We start from the raw sequence: 17871 nt of genomic DNA, 5'->3' as shown, positions 1-17871 counted from the left end.
GGAAGGATGTCGCCGCCGGGAGATTGCCAGGAACCTGAATGGAAAATGTTTCAACTGTTTACCTTCTGGTCGTAAGAGAGGGATGAATACTAGGCTCGTGCAAGCCGTTGCGAATTCCCGAAGAGTGGAGATGACGCTCAACAGCGAGATCGACACAAGGTATCCGTAAAACCAAAGCTTCGCCAGAGATTCAACTAGATTTTGAAGCACGCAGACTTATTGTGTACTACCAATTGTCTGGCGACCACGACAACCAAGATAGATGAGGGACATCACCGAGCTGATGGTAGTGGATTGCGGCTTACAAGTCCATGGACTTGGTAGGTATCGGATTCTTCAATTATGTATCAAGGTACATAGAGGGTTGACGATGTTCCTTGCAGGAGGTGACCATTTCGCCCAATCAGAGGCGGAGACCCCGTTGGGTCAGCCCTGTGTGAATTCTATTGTCTGGTATTAGCAGACACCTGCATTATAGCTACTGGCATGCGTGAAGGCAGCAAAATCCAGGACTGATTAAAATAAGATGGGTTAATTCCATACGGAATAGGGATACGGAATAGCTATTGTGTCAATCCAACATGGATATCTAATGCATTATCACGTGACAACCAACAACAACCAACAATAAACGCACTTTGGTCCAATCACATGCACTGACCAAACCAAAACTTGGTGCCTTAGGCGAGAAGGCGTCAATATCTATCGTTGCCCAGCCCTCGTCCGACGTCATGTCAAATGAACTGCAACTGTCAACATCTACCTACCTTCAGACTCTACTTCATCGATTTAGGACTTCGCTTCACGATTCGCTTTACGACTTCGCTTTACGATTTCTCTTTGCGACTTCGGTTTACCGTTGGAGACTGTGTATTGCCAAACACCGTAGCATATGGCCTTTCCTTTTCCCTTTCAGTCGCATCACCAGCAAAGTTGACCTGATCACCCCCTTTCAACATGGCCTCCTCCTCCACACCACCACCCCCTCTCCTTTAGTAAGTCCGATTAAACCGATCCCTCCTGCAGGCTGCCTAGGTTTTCCTAGACCCGTTCTAATCGCTCTCCAGCTCATGCATCGCCTATGATTCCACCATCCTCACCGAGCACACTTCGCCGTCCGCCCCCTCCACAACATCCGATATCGCCAGTCTCCTCCTTCCCAAGATCTCCCATTCTTCCCCGCAGAAGCTTACGTATACCCATGGACCCCACCAAATCCACTACATCGCTTCCGCTCCCTCGGAACACTTGTCCGGAAGCCGGTCTGCCGGGCAGTTGACCTACCTCACCATCGCCCCCGCCGATTTTGGCCGTCGCATCCCCTTCGGCTTCCTCGTCGCCCTCCAGCAACGGTTTCTCCAACAGTACCCTGCCGCCTCCACCGACTTCTCGACGCTTCCCGCATATGGCTGCGCTGCGTTCAACTCCGAGCTGAAAGGCCTGATGAGTCGGATGGGCTCGGAGGACGGCCAGAACGATGCCATCCGAACCGCTCAACGCGAGATCGAAGGCGTGAGAGAGATCATGACGGAGAATATTGAACGGGTGCTAGAACGAGGGGAAAGGATGGACCTGCTGGTCGATAAGACTGATCGACTAGGCGGAAGTGCGCGCGACTTCCGGGTGCGGAGTACGGGCCTGAGCAGGAGGATGTGGTGGAAGAACGTTCGCTTGATGGCGTTGTTGACTGTGGTAGTCATCTTTTTGATCTACCTATTCGTCGGGTTTGGATGTGGCCTTCCAGGTAAGTGATTCCGCCTCAATGGCAATGGGCACTCGCACTGACAACTGCAGCATGGGGCAAATGCTTCTATCATTGATAGCTTCCATATCCCTGGACGCTCGCATTGGTGGTTCTTCTCTTTACGCTCTCCTGAAGCGTCGGATCTAAAATGCGACTCCCGGTCGCCTATTATCCCTCCACTGAGAAGTCGGTGCTGTGTTGACACAAGTCTATCCCACATCCGCTTTGACTGAAACTTTGCCGCGGAAGGATTTGGTCTGGGATCCCTCGTGGCTACGAAACTGTGACGACACCTTTGACTGAAAGACGGTCGCTACTTAGGTATGTGAACCGGAGTACGGGGACGCGAGAGATGAATACCTATTGTCGATGTCGGAGATTTAGGGGCATTATCTACAAGTACAGTAGATATAGCAGAATTATGCCACAGCGCCGCAAGACTATGTCCTAAAAGGCTTCTACTCGTGGCACATTTAGCTGTTCCGTTTCAGCTCAGAATACATTTCCAAGGCCCTGGGTTGTCGGGGATTCATTGCAATGGATCGTATCCTCCGTGGTCCGACGGCTCCATCAAGTATGCCAGTGCTCTAAATCTAGCGGGTTGTGTCATGTCTCACAAGCCATTGTTGGCAGTGGAAATAGGAACATGATGAACCGACGATCGTCTTGCGGCTTACGTTGTCGCCGGTGGTCGTAATGGCAGTGCACATGAGGACGGAGGGACACGTAAATAAGGCCACAAGGCATAGATTAGCCTCCTATTCCATCCTACATCTCTGATCTCTCCAGATTTATTGGCACAGACCTCAATATCGCAAGCGACTCTGTTTTTCTGGTCGCGCATTCCGTTATGCCGCGGCATGTTTTGAGTGAAGAGTAAGACCGATCAAACGATGTGCGCGAAACCAACCCTCCCGAGGTCGAAAATTTTCGGCCCTCCTGTCACAGGTTGCATACTTCGCGTGGTCACTCTAAATCTCTAACCTCCAATGCCACGGCAAACCTGGGTCTTGACCTCCACCTCATAGTTCATTTGACCGCCATGCCATGAGGATCAGATTCAAGCAATCTTCTAGAACCCTATCCTTGAGAGCCATGGCCCGAGTTTTCTGAGTTAACTTGATGACGTGCATTTCAATCTTCATCTATCGTTGCACCGTTGCACAGTATCACCCCCCTGAGCCCTAGTTTCACCGGGTTGACTTCTTCTAAGCTCCTCAATTTTCCGTCCACAGTCTTCGGTATTCCGATCTCAGATGCCACATTCCTGGGTTTTATCACTTTGGATGATCTTGCTCTGCAACCTTGTCGAAAGTGTGACGAGGTGGCCGTCTTGCAGGCGATATTGTTGACCGTCCCAACAAAATTTCCTTCCCTTTGATATCTTCCGTTCATATATCCTCCGTTCATATAACGTTTCTCCACCACATATGCCGTGGTCGCTAACTGTGCCACGTTAGCTCGGGAAAAGATCGTGGCAATTAACATCAGCGCCATCGATGAAGAGCCGAGATATTGCCCGCACGACTAGCGTTTGGCCTGGAGACGACAGGGGAAGGGCGTTATTCATCGCTTATTCGACAATTTGTGCCATGCGACGCCATTCCATTGGGCCAGACGGGATAAATCTCGTTGCATTTTATGACCCGGCGCTATGGATGTTGGTAATGCAACGAGGAACTCCAGCATTCTACATCTATCAGATTATCCAGGTAATCTCCAGCTTGCTCTTGTCTGAAACAGGTCGGTCGACTTTCCCGAAGCGTTCCCGAATGAATCTTTTAGGATGATGCTTGCGCTTGCAATCCTAGCGGCCTTCCAACTCTGGCCTTGCAATATTGTGATCAGAGAGGGTCTGTTATAACCTCCCCAAATCTTGCCGATTAATCTTCTACCGTAGACTACCTCTCGCACTCACGGACTCGGCTCGTTCATCATATTGCTTATGACATTTAGATCAAAGACAATATCTTTTCATGTCTTTAGTACAGCTACACAAGCGCGGTAGGACGTTATGGCTTTGATTGATCCAAGTGGCCTACGGACCGGCCCTGCCCTTCCTTCCCTTGTTCGGCTTTATTTGTAGACCAATTCCCGTTTCTGCTTCCATTAATACGTGAGGAGTTTCTGTGATCATCGCAGCGAATGTTTTTCGTGTTTTCCTCTTCGACCGCACCCGTCACTCGTTCTGGTCCTTTCTTCTTCGATTTTACCTTTACCTTAAGTGTCCGTTGGTTTTCATATTTTCACGATGGCGTCTAAAACGGATTCAATACCGCCTCTTCACCCCTTCCTGGAGCCGCCAAGCGATGATATGCTCTCTCCGGGAGATATACGGCGTTGGGATGCGTTTGAAAAGCTTTCCTCACTGGCCTCACCAAGGCTGTGTCTGTTTCTGCTCTATTTTGCTGTCCGGATCCAGAGCATAATCGTGTCGGCGTCATACGATGTTTCGTTCCAGACGGTGCTCTACGGAATCTTTCTTTTCATCGAGATGAGCTTCGTAGGTTAGTACTGCACCCCCTGGTGCGGAGAGGCCATGGAGCTTACCCTGTGAAAGCGTCGCAGTTGCTCGCGGACATCATCTACTTTCTCGCACGCTCCAAGTCCCGACCGCGACCGCCTCTGAGACTTCTTGGAGATGACCTTCCACGGGTGGACATCTTCTTGCCGTGCTGCAACGAAGCGGAAGATATTATCCTGAACACGCTCAGGGCTGCCGGCGGCCTGGACTACCCGAAGGACAAATTCCGCATAATAGTGCTCGACGATGGAAACTCGCTCAGCTTGAAGCAAGCGGTCGAAGGTCTGGCTTCCATGAGCGCTCTGCCCATGATACGCTATGTAGCTCGTGGGAAGGTTGTGGAGATCCATTCCAAGGCCGCCAACCTCAACTTTGGCTTGAATTTCGTGTCCAGATCCCCTGAAGGGCCGGCCCCTTACATCGCGTCCCTCGACATCGACATGATCCCCGAGGCCGCCTGGCTACGGAGCGCGCTGGCCGTCCTGTTGGAAGACCCGCGACTCGCGATGGCAAGCGCGCCGCAACGGTTCTATAATATCCCGCATTCGTCGATCATTGCCGCGCGATATACACTGGAGCAAAAGGTGTGGGGAGTTATGCTGGACAACCTAGGCTGCGGGATTTGCAACGGCTCCGGCTTTGTCGCTAGGCGTCAGGCGTTTGATGAGATGGGCGGGCTCAACGTCGAACCGCTGCAGGACGACGCGCTGGTTCCCGCCTTTTTGCTCGCGGCGAAAGGGTGGAAAACCGCCCAATTGGCCGAAGACATGCAGTTCGGGGAGCAGGTCGTCACGCTAGCGGATATCGCGAAGCAGAGCAAGAAGTGGATGATGCAGATCCTGTGCGCGGCGGCGGTGTTCCGCCACCCCGCGGCGACCTCGATGCCCGCCACGAAGAAAATCCAAGCGGGGTTTCTGATTCTGCATCAGGCCGTTTTCCGCATCCCGCTCATGATATCTGTGGGGCTCATCCCCGTACTCCTGGCGTCCGGTCTGCCCGTCATGCCGCCGAGCACCGTGGCGCTGGCCCTGGGCTTTGTGTTTTATCTCAGTCAGTTCGTGGAAGGTTACTTTCAGTACACAGCATCCGACGAGGCGGTCCCGATTATGGAGGACAAGAGGCTATGGGTACTGCCGTACGAGGCCGCCGGAGTCATGCGTCTACTCAGGGGCAAACTATTTGGGCCTCGGTCACTTCCCCGATTTCAGGCCACGGGGGCACAGGTCCGCGAAACGCCCGACCCAGGTCAAATGAACGCGTTTTCCAAGATCAAAGCCTTTCTATGGGATTGCTGGGGTGGAATTCACATCCAATACATCACGATCGTCTCCCTATCGCTTTACCTAGCATACCATGGGACGTCAGGCAGCCTTTCCAAGCTCGCTCTCAGCACCGGAGCGCCCCCTTTTGCCCTCATCTGGGTCCACTGTGTACGAGACGCCTTTGTCCCAATTGTGCACGCGCTGTCGGCCAAACCGCAACCTCCATTAAAACACTTCCTTGCCCGAGATCCAACCACGCACATCGCATATCCTAGCCAAGAGGCCCGCGAGGTACCGCGACGCAGTCCCTATCGAGCCTTATGGTCACCGGTGACGTTCATGCTTTACTACCTGTGTTTCATAATTTTCGTTTTCTCCCATGACTAATGCACGGTTGGCAAGCGGATGGAATGGGTCGACGTGACGCTTATCGTGCGATCTCGTTCCGGAGCTTGGCCCCAATTCTTTAAAATACCACGGCGTTGGCCTCATGTAACATGACGGACGCGGAAGGGGGGCAGGAGGAGGAAAAGTTTTTATGTGTACGATTGTATGTAATTATCGCCTTGAACTACCGAGCTGGCTCGAATGAAAATCGCCTCTGCGGCGACTCAATAGACTCCTGTTTGTCCTTAGTATGATCCACGGTGCTTGCCTGCCGGCCTTCTTCTTCGTTGGTCTCACCTCCACGGGCACGCTGATGTCCAGGGGGGTGTCCTTGCTCGCGCAATTCGTACCCTTCCGCCGTTTCATCGTCGCTGGTCCAGAGTTCTTGCTGGGTGGAACGATATGATCGCTGTCGGTTTGGGTCGTCGGATTTGGGAGAAGCCGGGGTGACGTCGATGGATGGACTGTTGTAGTATGGAAGGCCGGGCTCTTCCTGTGAACCCTTCCGTTGCTGAAGACCGTTCCGTCGATTCCTTTCGCTCTGCGAGGTGTCGATCTGTGCTCGGAACACGTTGCCTCCGTGCGTGTCGAGATGCGCGGCGCCGTCCAACGCCGTAGTAGAATCGTTCGAGTCTCGTTCCTCGTCCCGGAGGGCATATTCCGGCGCTTTCGGTTGTTTTCCCCACGATCGGATAGGATACGCCCGGCCCTTCCTCCAGGTTTCGCTCACCGGTGGGAAATACTGGCGGTAACTACCCCAGGCGGTCAACGTTCCCAACATGCTCCCGGTGATCACATCGAATGGATGATGTCTCGCATCCATGATCCTCGACCCTGCAACGAGCGCGGCCGCAAGAGTGGGAACGAGCACGATAAACGACTTCCACACCTCGCCCTTTGAGTCCAACACGTGCAACTTGGCCGCGAGGTAGATTGAGAGGTAGAACAGACCGGCGAAAGCACTGCTGCTGTGGCCCGAGGGGAAACTGCGAAAGCCGTCCTTCAGGATGTCGTTGTCGGTCTGGGTGCAAATGGAGTGGGTCGAAAGCCCGTACATGGGCGGATCCACGCTGCCAGGCGGGGGTTGGCAGCGGTCGATGAGGTCGGGACGGGGCTTCCCAATCGCATTTTTGAGCGCCCCTGGAGATTCTGTCAGCCGTGACGCGCCATAGGGCCGGACTCCGACTCACCGGTGATGGTAAAAGCGGCCGACACCGACAGGCCGAGACCGAGGATCCCACAGTTCAACTCCCACAACCTCTGTTTGAACGTGTATGGTCTCGTCCTCTTTCCGCCGCTACGACTTTCCCGATGTGAAAAGATCCCATCGATAAGGAGGGTGTAAATGGCGATGATCACGGCTGGGGCGAGGACTGCTATAATAATTAAGAACGTGACGGGTATTCGTTCGTGGACGGCGTATGGATACTGCAGGGTGTAGTTCTGGAGGGAGAAGTGCTGATGGAAGGGCTCGACAGCGTCGAGTCGGTAGAAGAGGATGATGAAGGCGCTGTAGGCGGACGATTAGTTGGCGATGTCGAATACAGGAATGTATCGCGTGCGCAGCGCATCGGTGAGGACGAACATTATGATGATATAATCTAGGATGTACCTTTGGTACTGGTCAGTGGATGGCGCCAAACCAAGTCATGAGGATTGAGAGGACATACGAGAGTGTTATTCGGAAACCAAGTCCTTTGGGATTCAGCTTCGAACCCATCTTGATGGAGGTTCACTTTCAGGGTCCCTCTGCGGGAATCGCAATACACACCCGTCTCAGGGCCGTGGGTGATGAATGAAAGTGAGAAGGAAAAAAAAATGAAGGATGGGAGAAAATAAAATGGTGATAGGCCTTGAGATTCACAGCCTCAGCCGTCGGAGCATCCTTTGGAGAATTGGAGTCCGTAGCGCAGTGGAAACTGGTGAGAAGGGATATGCGTCTTACACGTCTAGGGACTCCGTACGCCCAATCTTCCGCGCGGCGTACAAGTATCAATCCCCTTTCGACGACCCACAGGCGATCATCGCTCGACTAAGGACAGTAGCTGAGATCCAATGTAAGCAGAGCGTTGAGGCTTGTCCGCTACGCCGCTCCCTCCACAGGCCACTCGTGTCACACTCCAACGCTCTGTGTCAACGCAAACCCTTGGCGGAGTCTTGAGCGCTTCGGGAGGATTGAGTTGTTTCTTGGTGTTTGCTGTTTGCCAACGGAATTTCTTACGCAGTACTAGCTACGTACTGTTGGCCCGTTGGGGCAGTCACGTGTGCAGTGAATCGTAGAGTGAGAGGCGTGTCTCGTCAGCAACTCAAGATACTACTACTCCGTACTCCCTATGGTACATTCCATTGCACAGCGCCCTACAGCAGAGAAAGACACTAACAACAGCATCATCCATTCAGCTGTGCCGCACTGGATTCGTTACCCTGTAGATTCTTGTCGCTGGGTACGGTATCAGCGCCAGTTGCAACCGCCAGGGCACCACTATTCACCACCCCTAGGCAGTAGGCACTAATATCCTGATTCTTGACGTGTGCTAAAATAAACACCATGTTTCATCGCCTGGCTCTCAACTTCTCAAGGCTTGGTTCGTTCCTGTAAATACAGTGCCAGGCGCCAGCTCCGTACTCCGTAAGACGGCCGCCCGCAATGCCCTGTTGTAACACCAACGTGTACAACTGTACGTATCAGCCACTATTATTACTACCACCTTTTTCTTCCTGCCTTCTAGATCAACCATTCCACGAAGGGATCTGTATCCTTCAATGATTGAGAAAATGAACTGTTCAGTCCAGTGAAGACTGAGGAGTATGGTACAGTCAACCTTCGCTATAACAATTGAATCCGTACAGGCGAATCCAATCGTTATAACGCGGATATCGCTAAAACGAATTTTCTTGGCAGCATTGATTGAGAATCCGTGCAGGGAATCTTATCGCTATAACGAGAATATCGCTGTAGCGGTAATCGTTATAGCGGTGGTTGACTGTATGCAGATGTGAGATATCAGATTCCGACTTTTATGTCATGCATCGTTCTCGGCGGATCGGGGGCTTTGAAGCCGACTTCGGGAGCCCACATTGATCCCACCATTCACCAAACCAAGCAACTTCTTCCATCTGACATACGGCACTGGTAATCTGACTGCTTTCGCTGCATTGTTGTCCGATCTCTCTCTAAGAGGTGTTTATATGCCCTACCGTATGCAACAATTCGTAGTATTCATGAAGTATTCCACTGGGTTTCGTTAATCTCGTCTCCAACCATATCAGCAATGCAGTTGTCTGGTGTCACTCACTTCATTACCAGATCTCCTTGGTCAAAGTCATGGGTACCTGTTGCAGCAGGTGTTGCGGTTGGTCTCCTGGCGTCAAACTATAGGAGGAGGACATTATCAGACACCCCATATCAGTCTCCCTTGACCACCGTCCTTCCCTCTCTTTCCGACGACGCCATCAGGACGCTGCCATACCCCCCCGATGCCTATCCTGGTGCCCGCAATGTGAACACCCCACTCGGCAGTATCCGCGTGTACGAATGGGGTCCGACAGATGGCAAGAAAGTTCTCCTCGTGCACGGCATCAGCACGCCGTGTATTAGCATGGTTCAAATCGCGAGCCGGTTAGTCGAAAGCGGTTGCCGGGTCATGGTCTTCGATCTCTTCGGTCGGGGCTTCTCTGGGGCTCCGAACCCGAAAAACCATCCGCACGATGCGTCCCTCTATATCACCCAGATTCTGTACGTCCTGGCTTCCTCTTCCGTGCCATGGACGGGAGCGAGCTCGGGCGGCTTTACCATTGTCGGCTATTCGTTTGGAGGCGGCGTTGCAGCGACGTTTATCTCCTACTTCCCCCATCTAGTCTCAAATCTCGTCCTTCTTGCACCCGGGGGCATCATGCGCGAGCATCACATTAGCTGGACCAGCCACATCTTATACAACAATGGCGGCCTGATCCCCAATTCCTTTGTGCGCTGGGCAGTTGGGCGGAGATTGAAACCGGCGCCCGAGAAACCTCCGCTGGTCAGACCCACGAACGAGTCGAACCCAGACGAAGATGATATTGGCACCGCAGAGATTCCAAGTACACCTGGCAATCCGCAGAGCCGGAAAGAGCCCGTTATTGGCGTGGAGAGTGTCTCGCACGGTCCAAATCTGGTGCCCTCGAGACCATCGATCAATGCCGCCAAAGCAACCGACTGGCAGATCAAACATCACGAGGGGTTCCTCTCGGTTTTTATCAGCGCCATCCAACACGGCCCGATCACCAAGCAGCACGAGACGTGGAGGAAGGTTCGCCATGCGTTCGAAGCGGACGGGCGAGAGAAAAGGGTACTACTCGTGCTGGGGCACACGGATTCGATCGTCAAGGCGGATGAGGTGGGCCCCGACGCTCTCGAGATCTTTGGCGAGGAGCTTTTGCAGACCGAAGTCCTAGATGCGGGACATGATCTGCCCATGAAGAACGGCGAGGAGATTGCGGATTTCATTACGGGTTTGCCGAATATGGGAAAGAGTTAGACCCGGGAGAACCCCATTAGAGACATATATTCCACATAGATAAGACTTATTAGAGAATATACATGCGCTAAACATCGTGGATGGATCAGTTGAGTCGGGGTTTGGTTTCGAGTATGGATTGCATGATATGGCATCCACAGTATCTTACAAGAGCCAGCAACTTCGTATCATACATGGGATATACACAGGTTCATTGCTTTCCTGCCGAGTCTGACGACTCTCGAGTTCCAGGTTTCCCTTCCGCCGAATTGAACCCTCCCCAATTGAGGATAAAGTCTCCAAAGTAGGTTTTTCCTTTCTCCTTCCTCTCCGCGCGTGCCTCTCGCTCATAGCGGTAGATGTCGCTCACATCCCCTCTGCTATGCCGCTTGTAGAACTCCTTCCCCTCCAGCTCCCTCTGCATCAGGGCGACCTCTTCCGGTGACTTATCTTGAATCGACCGTTCGTATTCCTCCCGCACCATCTTGGGCGAATTCTCGAAGATCCACTCGATGGACGGCACGCCTTCGGCTGTCCGATTCGGATCTTTACTGCTCTTGGCCACCTCTTTGAACACGCTGGTGACGTTCTCCCGCGACATGACCGGCGGCAACTCGGGGAGGGGTTCGTTCTGGGCCCTCGCATCTTCGATGATCTTCTCATGCTCCATCATCTGCCGATAGAGTCGATCGGCGTGTATCTGGAGTCGATCCATCTCGTCTCGCGGCCGGTCATAGTACGAATAGAACCCCAACGCGTACAGAAACTTCTTTTGCAGCTCGATGCACCGGGCCTGCCGGTTCGTCTCGTCGCTGCACATGGTGATGCGCGATTGGAGCCCGCCGTTGGCCCAGCAGTCGTTGGTCGCCAGCACCTCGAAGATGCAGTTCTCCTTCGCCGCGTCGGCGACCTGGCGTTTGCGATCTTTCATGTCGTCGACCAGGTCCCGTAGTACCTCGTTATGCGTGCGTTGGCCATGTTCGACTTCATCGATGGGCCGGTATGTCTTCCACAGGTGGTCGTAGCGGCCGTCGGGGAAGAGAGATTTTGTATTAACGCGTGATGTATTCTCGTCATTCTGGGGCGCTTCTGGGGGTTGTTGCGGCCGTGGTTTGGAGGATGGAACTGGGAGAGTGGGTTTCGGAGCCTCCTGTCGGAGGACTTCTTGAAGCTCTTTATCGATGGAAACGGCGGAGTCGTCCGCTTTCGAGCCCCAGAGCCAGCCCATGATCGGGGTGGTATGTGTGGTGTTTTGTGAGGATTGCACTTGGTAAGACTATGGGGTTGTGTAGGTTCAGTTGGTCAAGATGGAGTGGATCAAAATGTACGTGTCGATGGTCAAAGTTATTCGGATTGGAATGCTCCAAATCCGGTACAGACCAAATATAAGCCCGCCTCGCCGCTTTCTCAGGAACAGAACCTCATTTGGTGCGCTTCGTACTTGGCCAGAAATTTCGATGGTTTTTAAATCGTACTGGTATTCTGCTCTACGTACTGTCTACAGTAATTATCGTTGATCGCATGGACAAGAGAAACATAAATCCTGGAACCCCCCCACCTGAAAATAATAATAGAACCCCCATCCGACAGCAATGAACCCTTAAGGTTGCAGCCGTCAATGCAACAGGGTACAATTAAGCTCCGGACGTTTGACTTCCAGAATAGAATTGGCAAATCGCCTACTCCTGCTTGAACATGTATAACGTAGATCCTTGACCTCGGCTTTCGCCCCGCCATCCAGATCATTCCGTACCTGGCTGACGCTTGCTGGAGGAGGAATTGTCGGTCGTTTCCCGCAGACCGCATGACTTCGAGAAATCAGGAGTATTTCTAATTGTCAACTTCGGAAATCATAGTTTGCTGTCAGCCAACTTTCCTTGAGCCAGTCAATCACCAATATTCAAGACTAGCAAAAGTCAACCAGCGCAATCATGCAGGCGATACACATCACCGAATTCATCCCGGTCAGTACAGCATCCACGCAGTTGGACTTTCCAGAAGCTCCGGTTGCTATTGATACTCGATCCCATGCAGAGGTGCTAACAGTGTTGAAGCGTCCCACGGATATACGCACCTCCACACTTCCCCATCCAGCGCCGTCAGACGATAAGATCATTATCCGAACAACCCATTGTCCCATCACCCATGTCGATGTCCTCTATTCTCAAGGCAAGCATCAAAACAACCGCCGGCATATGAAACCGCCCTTCATCCTCGGCACTGAATTCGCTGGAGTCATCGTCTCGGCGCCGTCTTCCTCCGGCCTCAGGACCGGAGACCGAGTCTTCGGCGGGGGAGGAGGGACGTTCGCGGAGTATATCTCCATCGACGCGACCAAGGCGGACGGAGTTCGGAAGACGCCAGCGGGTTGGCGGAATCGAGATGCGTGTGCGGTCGGTGCCAGCGGCGCGGTGAGCTATGGTGCAGTGGTCAAGATCGCGAAGCTGAAGGGTGGAGAGACAATGCTAGTGGCGGGCGCAACGGGTGGCCTTGGGATCTGTGCAGTACAAATTGCACTGGCGCTGGGGGCGAAGGTCATTGCGCTGGTGGGAAAGGATGAGCGGAAAGCGGACGTGGTCCGAAGCTTGGGCGAAGGAGATCAGGTCCGGACGGTGTGTTATGCGGACGACAACTGGGAAAAACAGGTGCTCGAGATGACCAACGGCGAAGGCGTCGAGGCGGTGTACGATGCGGTCGGCGTGGTGGGGAAAAGTCTCAAGTGTCTAAAATATGCCGGGAGGATCGTTCTGGTTGGATTCGCGGGGCTCCAGGGTGTCATGGAGAAGATCCAAATGAACCGATTACTGCTGAACGCTGCATCAGTAATTGGATACGTAAGTTTATCTTCTCTTGGTTTAAGAATGGCTTGAGAGTCGCGATGATGCGGTGTCCGGTCAGGACTTGGCTGACAAACGGCAATTGCAGAGATTTGGCGAGCAGTCGAGGCGGCTCCCACACGAGACACGGGAAATATGGAAGGAGTTCATGGACATGGTTGATTCTGGAAAGGTTCGCCCAGTTGTGTTCGACGGTAGCTATCGTGGTATAGAGAGTATACCGCAAGCGCTCGCAGATGTCGAGGGTCACAAGGTCTGGGGAAGGGCGGTGGTTGAAGTAGCGGACGATGGAACGCTGGCCAATGGTAGACTATAGATGATCATATTAATCAGTACCTTATGTAGGAATCAAGCTGGCAAAAGATTTACATATCAATGGTGCAATAAAGCATGAAGTGAGAGAGCGAGCGATGAGCGGGAAATGGTCAGAGGGTGGAGTGACCGCCGTGCACGTGACCAGCAGCGACTGTTCTGGGTCTGAGTTCTGAGTTCTAACTGATGGAACATGATTAGTCATTGATCTGTCTCGCTGTCTCACTGAGTCACTGCTCAGTGCTCACATGCAACCAATTTATAGACATGGATGTATTGGAGCCTTGTGGCCTGAGGAATGCAACTGCAAGCCTCCAAGCAACAACTTTCACAGCAGTTCAAGACATGAACGGGAACTTGTCCTTCACACCTATCGTCGCACTCGCTCCTCTCTGCTCACTGCTTCTCCCTTCTTTCTTTCTTACGTTTTCTTCACATGGCCTCTTCCTGCGCTGCCTGATACTTTAATCTCTTTATCACTTGTCCTTTGATCATATCTCACTCGCTCATCCCTCGAACCATTAGTCATGTCCGCGCTCTATAACCAGGACTTTGGCTCCGGCACCGAATCCGATGATGACGACTTCAATCCTGCTCCCCCAGTTGAGTCGGACAATGAGGATGCCGGAAACGGGTCGGATGACCAGTCGAGGTCAGCACGGGAACCATCAAAAGTGGATGACGACGACGAGGATGTTGCGGCACCCAGGCCATCCAGATTTAGTAAATCCGCCTCTCCAGTAGTACGGGAGGCGGATGACGAAGACGAGGAACGCGAGGAGCGCGACACCAAGGATGTAGATGAGGACGATGAAGACCGTGGCGGAGACGCGGCCGAAGGAGACGACGATGAAGAAGACGATGACGAGGATGGTGATGAGGAGGATGATGTCGTAGCAGTAAGTGACATGGGATTCATGCGCGTGCCCGGTATTGACTATTCATAGGGCCGACCTAGGAAACGAAGGAGGCGAGATCCACGCCTACAATTCATCGACGAAGAGGCGGAAGTCGACGATGAGGAAGACGAAGATGAGATCGAGGAAGACGATATTGGAGACGAACCTCATCCGGATGATAACCTCGAGCTCAACTTAGGAGGCGTCGACGATGACCGCCACCACCGACAATTGGACCGACAACGCGATCTCATGGCGAGCTTGGACGCGGAAAAACAAGCCGAGGAATGGCGACAGAAATACGGAAAGCAGAGTCGCATGGCGATGGATGATGTCGTCGTTCCGCAACGTCTTTTACTCCCGACCGTGGACGATCCGTCGATATGGGCCGTCCGGTGCAGAGAAGGCAAAGAGAAAGAGGTGGTCCTATCGGTCATGAGGCGATGGGACAGCCGACTCAATACCCGGGAACCGATTCCTCTGATCTCGGCCTTTTCGCGTGGGGACCTGATGGCGGGCCACATCTACATCGAAGCGAGACGGCAAGACGATGTATTCTTGGCAACCGACGGTCTCCAAGACTGCTACCCGCGATCGAAATGCATGCTAATCCCGATCAACGAGATGCCCGGTCTGCTTCGAGTGCAGAAGTCAAAGTCCTTGGAGCCTGGAATGTACGTGCGAATCAAACGAGGCCTCTACGCTGGCGATTTAGCCCAGGTGGAAGAGGTCGAGACGAATGGGCTGGAAGTGCAACTCCGTCTCATTCCTCGCCTCAACTATGGTATCACCGAGGATCCCAACGCCCCGGCAGGCGACGCGAAGCGCAAGCGATTCGGTGTCAAGAAAGGTCCGACCGCAGCATCCAGGCCGCCTCAACGCCTGTTCAGCGAACACGAAGCTCGCAAGAAAAACGCGAAATACTTGGGAGCTGCCAAGGGTCTGCAACGGAATGCCATCTCCTACATGAACGACACGTACATCGACGGATTTTTGCTCAAGGACTTCAAACTGCAGCATATCCAGACCGAAAACGTCAATCCCACGTTGGAGGAAGTCACCAAGTTCGCCGCGGGAGCCGAGGACGGTACCGAAAACCTCGATCTCCAAGCCATTGCAGCCACCTTGAAAGCCACGCAGGATGCATCGAGCTACGCTTCGGGTGATATCGTGGAAATCTATCAAGGCGAGCAATCCGGTCTCGTGGGCAAGGTCGCAACCGTGCACGGGGACATCGTCAGTCTGGACATTATGGAAGGCGGAAAACCTGGCATGAGAATCGATGCGCCGGTCAAGGACCTACGGAAGAAATTTGTTGAGGGCGATCATGTCAAGGTCATCGGTGGAAGCAAATACCACGATGAAGCAGGAATGGTTGTTCGAATCATCAAGGACCGGGTGACGCTGCTCACGGACTCGAACAGTCAGGAGATTACAGTCTTCAGCAAGGATCTTCGCAAAGCAGCAGATTCCGGCGTCTCAACCGTGTCGTCCAAGTACGATCTGTATGACTTGGTGCAGCTTGAGTACGTATCTGCTTCTATCTGATTCACGTAGTTTGCAGTCAAGCTAACTAGATCCAGTGCCACCACGGTCGCCTGCGTTATCAAAGCCGATCGTGAATCGATCCGTGTCCTCGACCAAAATGGTTCCGTTCGCACGCTGCTGCCTTCAAGCATCTCGAACAAGATTGATCGACGTCGGAATGCTGTCGCTACCGACCGAGAAGGGTCCGAAATCCGAACCGACGATACCGTGAAGGAGTATAGCGGCGAGCAAAAGCAGGGATCGGTCCTGCACATCCATCGGAACAACCTCTTCTGCCAGAATCGAACGCAGGCCGAAAATGCAGGTGTGTTTGTCGTTCGCAGCCTGAACGTCACCACGGTTGCCGCCAAGGGAGGGCGGGTTAATGCCGGTCCTGACCTGTCGAAGATGAACCCTGCCCTTCAACGAAACGGAAGCCCAAATGGCGCGCCAATGATGCCGCCGCCGAGGACCATGGGTCGCGATCGGATGATCGGTCAGACGGTCTCCATTCGAAAAGGCCCTCACAAAGGCCTACTCGGCATCGTCAAGGACGCAACCGATACGATGGCCCGGGTTGAACTACACACCAAGAGCAAAACCGTCTCCGTTAGCAAAGACATGCTCTTGATTCGAGACTCTGAGAGCGGCAAGGCACTGCCACGAGCAGGTGCTGGCGGGTTCGGCAGGACCCCTATCAGGTATGGCAACACTCCGTCTCGTGTGCCAGACGGAGCTTGGTCGGGAAGCCGAACTCCCGCGGGTGCTGGCGGTGGCCAAACACCTGCTTGGGGTATGAGGAGCGCTGGAGATATACCAGCATGGAAGAGGCATGATGGCGGAATGACACCGTCCCCGTGGAACTCTTCTTCGCGAACACCGGCTTATTCCCGTGATGATGGTGGAAGGACGGCCTATGCTCGGGAGGATGGGGGCAGGACGGCTTACGCCCGGGATGATGGCGGCAGGACGGCGTATGGTGGCAGCGGTGGCAGCGGCGGAAGTGTAAGTTCCTCCCATAACCCTATTAGGAATATCGCTAACCCTTCCCTAGTGGGGTGCCTCTTCCCGTACACCCCACGGCGCCCACGGCTTCTCCTCCAGCAATACCTGGAACGATGGCTCTCGCACCCCAGCCTACAATTCCGGCTCCCGTACCCCAGCTCCTCATCATGCTTCCACCCCCGGCGTCACCGCTCCGACCCCTGGTGATAGCGCCCCGACCCCCGGTGATGGTATTGGCTACACTCCTGCTATATCCGCTCCAACTCCCGGCGACCACTATAACGACCGATATGGCGCGCCGACTCCCAGTGACCGGTACAGCGCCGCGACGCCTGCCGATCATTTCAACGCGCCCACGCCTGCTGCCCCGGCCGACCATCCGACTCCGAGGTATGGACAGACACCTGCGGTCGGTGCGCCGACGCCCGGGGCTTACGCGGCGCCCACTCCCGGAGCGTATGGAGCGCCCACGCCAGGAGTATTTGCAGCGGAGACACCGGGTGGCTGGGGAGGGGCGGGAAGTCCCGACGATGACCCCAGATATGAGTAATTTGCGGACTGGTTAGGGAAACGCGCTCGTCGGCGCTTCAACGGGATGGGATAATTGGGATGCCTTGAAACTTTGAAAGGATGGGGCACGGGCTCGAAAAGGCTCATTATACATTAGGACAATGGAGAAAGTCTAGACTAGCCCGTCCTTGGTGCAATGGATCCGTGATTGTTGAACTGATTCCCGCCAGCGAATCTTCCTAATTGTGGTTTATATGCACATGAGTTCATAGTTTGCTTATTTTAACCTGATGAAACCTAACCAGTAACCAGTCTCATTCCCCACAAGAGAATCGTAAAACGGGTTATACGTAGCAGTCATCTGCATT

General features: G+C 53.6%; 7 protein-coding genes across 7 annotated transcripts; 5 read left to right on the top strand and 2 right to left on the bottom strand.

Annotated features, from left to right (window-relative positions):
- Positions 1-957: 957 nt before the first annotated feature.
- On the top strand, positions 958-1752 carry P152DRAFT_401103 (synaptobrevin-domain-containing protein; the record flags this gene model as incomplete). Its single annotated transcript, XM_033676599.1, has 2 exons — positions 958-995; positions 1068-1752. 2 exons carry the CDS (start codon positions 958-960, stop codon positions 1750-1752), a joined length of 723 nt encoding a protein of 240 aa, XP_033532101.1.
- Positions 1753-3995: 2243 nt separating this feature from the next.
- On the top strand, positions 3996-6029 carry P152DRAFT_491508 (uncharacterized protein; the record flags this gene model as incomplete). The annotated part of the gene is made up of 2 exons (XM_033682168.1): positions 3996-4247; positions 4313-6029. The coding sequence occupies 2 exons, from the start codon at positions 3996-3998 to the stop codon at positions 5915-5917; spliced, it is 1857 nt and encodes a 618-aa protein (XP_033532100.1). The 3' UTR covers positions 5918-6029.
- P152DRAFT_491500 (PAP2-domain-containing protein) lies at positions 6010-7637 on the bottom strand (the record flags this gene model as incomplete). Its single annotated transcript, XM_033682167.1, has 3 exons — positions 6010-7057; positions 7108-7427; positions 7588-7637. The coding sequence occupies 3 exons, from the start codon at positions 7635-7637 to the stop codon at positions 6102-6104; spliced, it is 1326 nt and encodes a 441-aa protein (XP_033532099.1). The 3' UTR covers positions 6010-6101.
- A 1390-nt stretch (positions 7638-9027) lies between these two features.
- Positions 9028-10707, top strand: P152DRAFT_460591 (alpha/beta-hydrolase). Its single transcript, XM_033679947.1, has one exon. The coding sequence runs from the start codon at positions 9190-9192 to the stop codon at positions 10432-10434; it is 1245 nt and encodes a 414-aa protein (XP_033532098.1). The 5' UTR covers positions 9028-9189; the 3' UTR covers positions 10435-10707.
- P152DRAFT_460590 (uncharacterized protein) lies at positions 10478-11840 on the bottom strand. Its single transcript, XM_033679946.1, has one exon. The coding sequence runs from the start codon at positions 11639-11641 to the stop codon at positions 10625-10627; it is 1017 nt and encodes a 338-aa protein (XP_033532097.1). The 5' UTR covers positions 11642-11840; the 3' UTR covers positions 10478-10624.
- Positions 11841-11870: 30 nt separating this feature from the next.
- P152DRAFT_99282 (zeta-crystallin) lies at positions 11871-13774 on the top strand. The gene is made up of 3 exons (XM_033683416.1): positions 11871-12377; positions 12468-13247; positions 13339-13774. The coding sequence occupies exons 1-3, from the start codon at positions 12345-12347 to the stop codon at positions 13564-13566; spliced, it is 1041 nt and encodes a 346-aa protein (XP_033532096.1). The 5' UTR covers positions 11871-12344; the 3' UTR covers positions 13567-13774.
- Positions 13775-13864: 90 nt separating this feature from the next.
- Positions 13865-17817, top strand: P152DRAFT_440106 (transcription elongation factor Spt5). The gene is made up of 4 exons (XM_033677658.1): positions 13865-14461; positions 14510-15987; positions 16045-16993; positions 17043-17817. The coding sequence occupies exons 1-4, from the start codon at positions 14090-14092 to the stop codon at positions 17541-17543; spliced, it is 3300 nt and encodes a 1099-aa protein (XP_033532095.1). The 5' UTR covers positions 13865-14089; the 3' UTR covers positions 17544-17817.
- Positions 17818-17871: the final 54 nt, after the last annotated feature.

The sequence above is a fragment of the Eremomyces bilateralis genome (assembly GCF_010015585.1).
Source record: "Eremomyces bilateralis CBS 781.70 unplaced genomic scaffold P152scaffold_18, whole genome shotgun sequence".
NCBI lineage: Eukaryota > Fungi > Ascomycota > Dothideomycetes > Eremomycetales > Eremomycetaceae > Eremomyces > Eremomyces bilateralis.
Note: the sequence above shows the minus strand (reverse complement) of the source record. Positions and strands in the feature narration are given on the sequence as shown.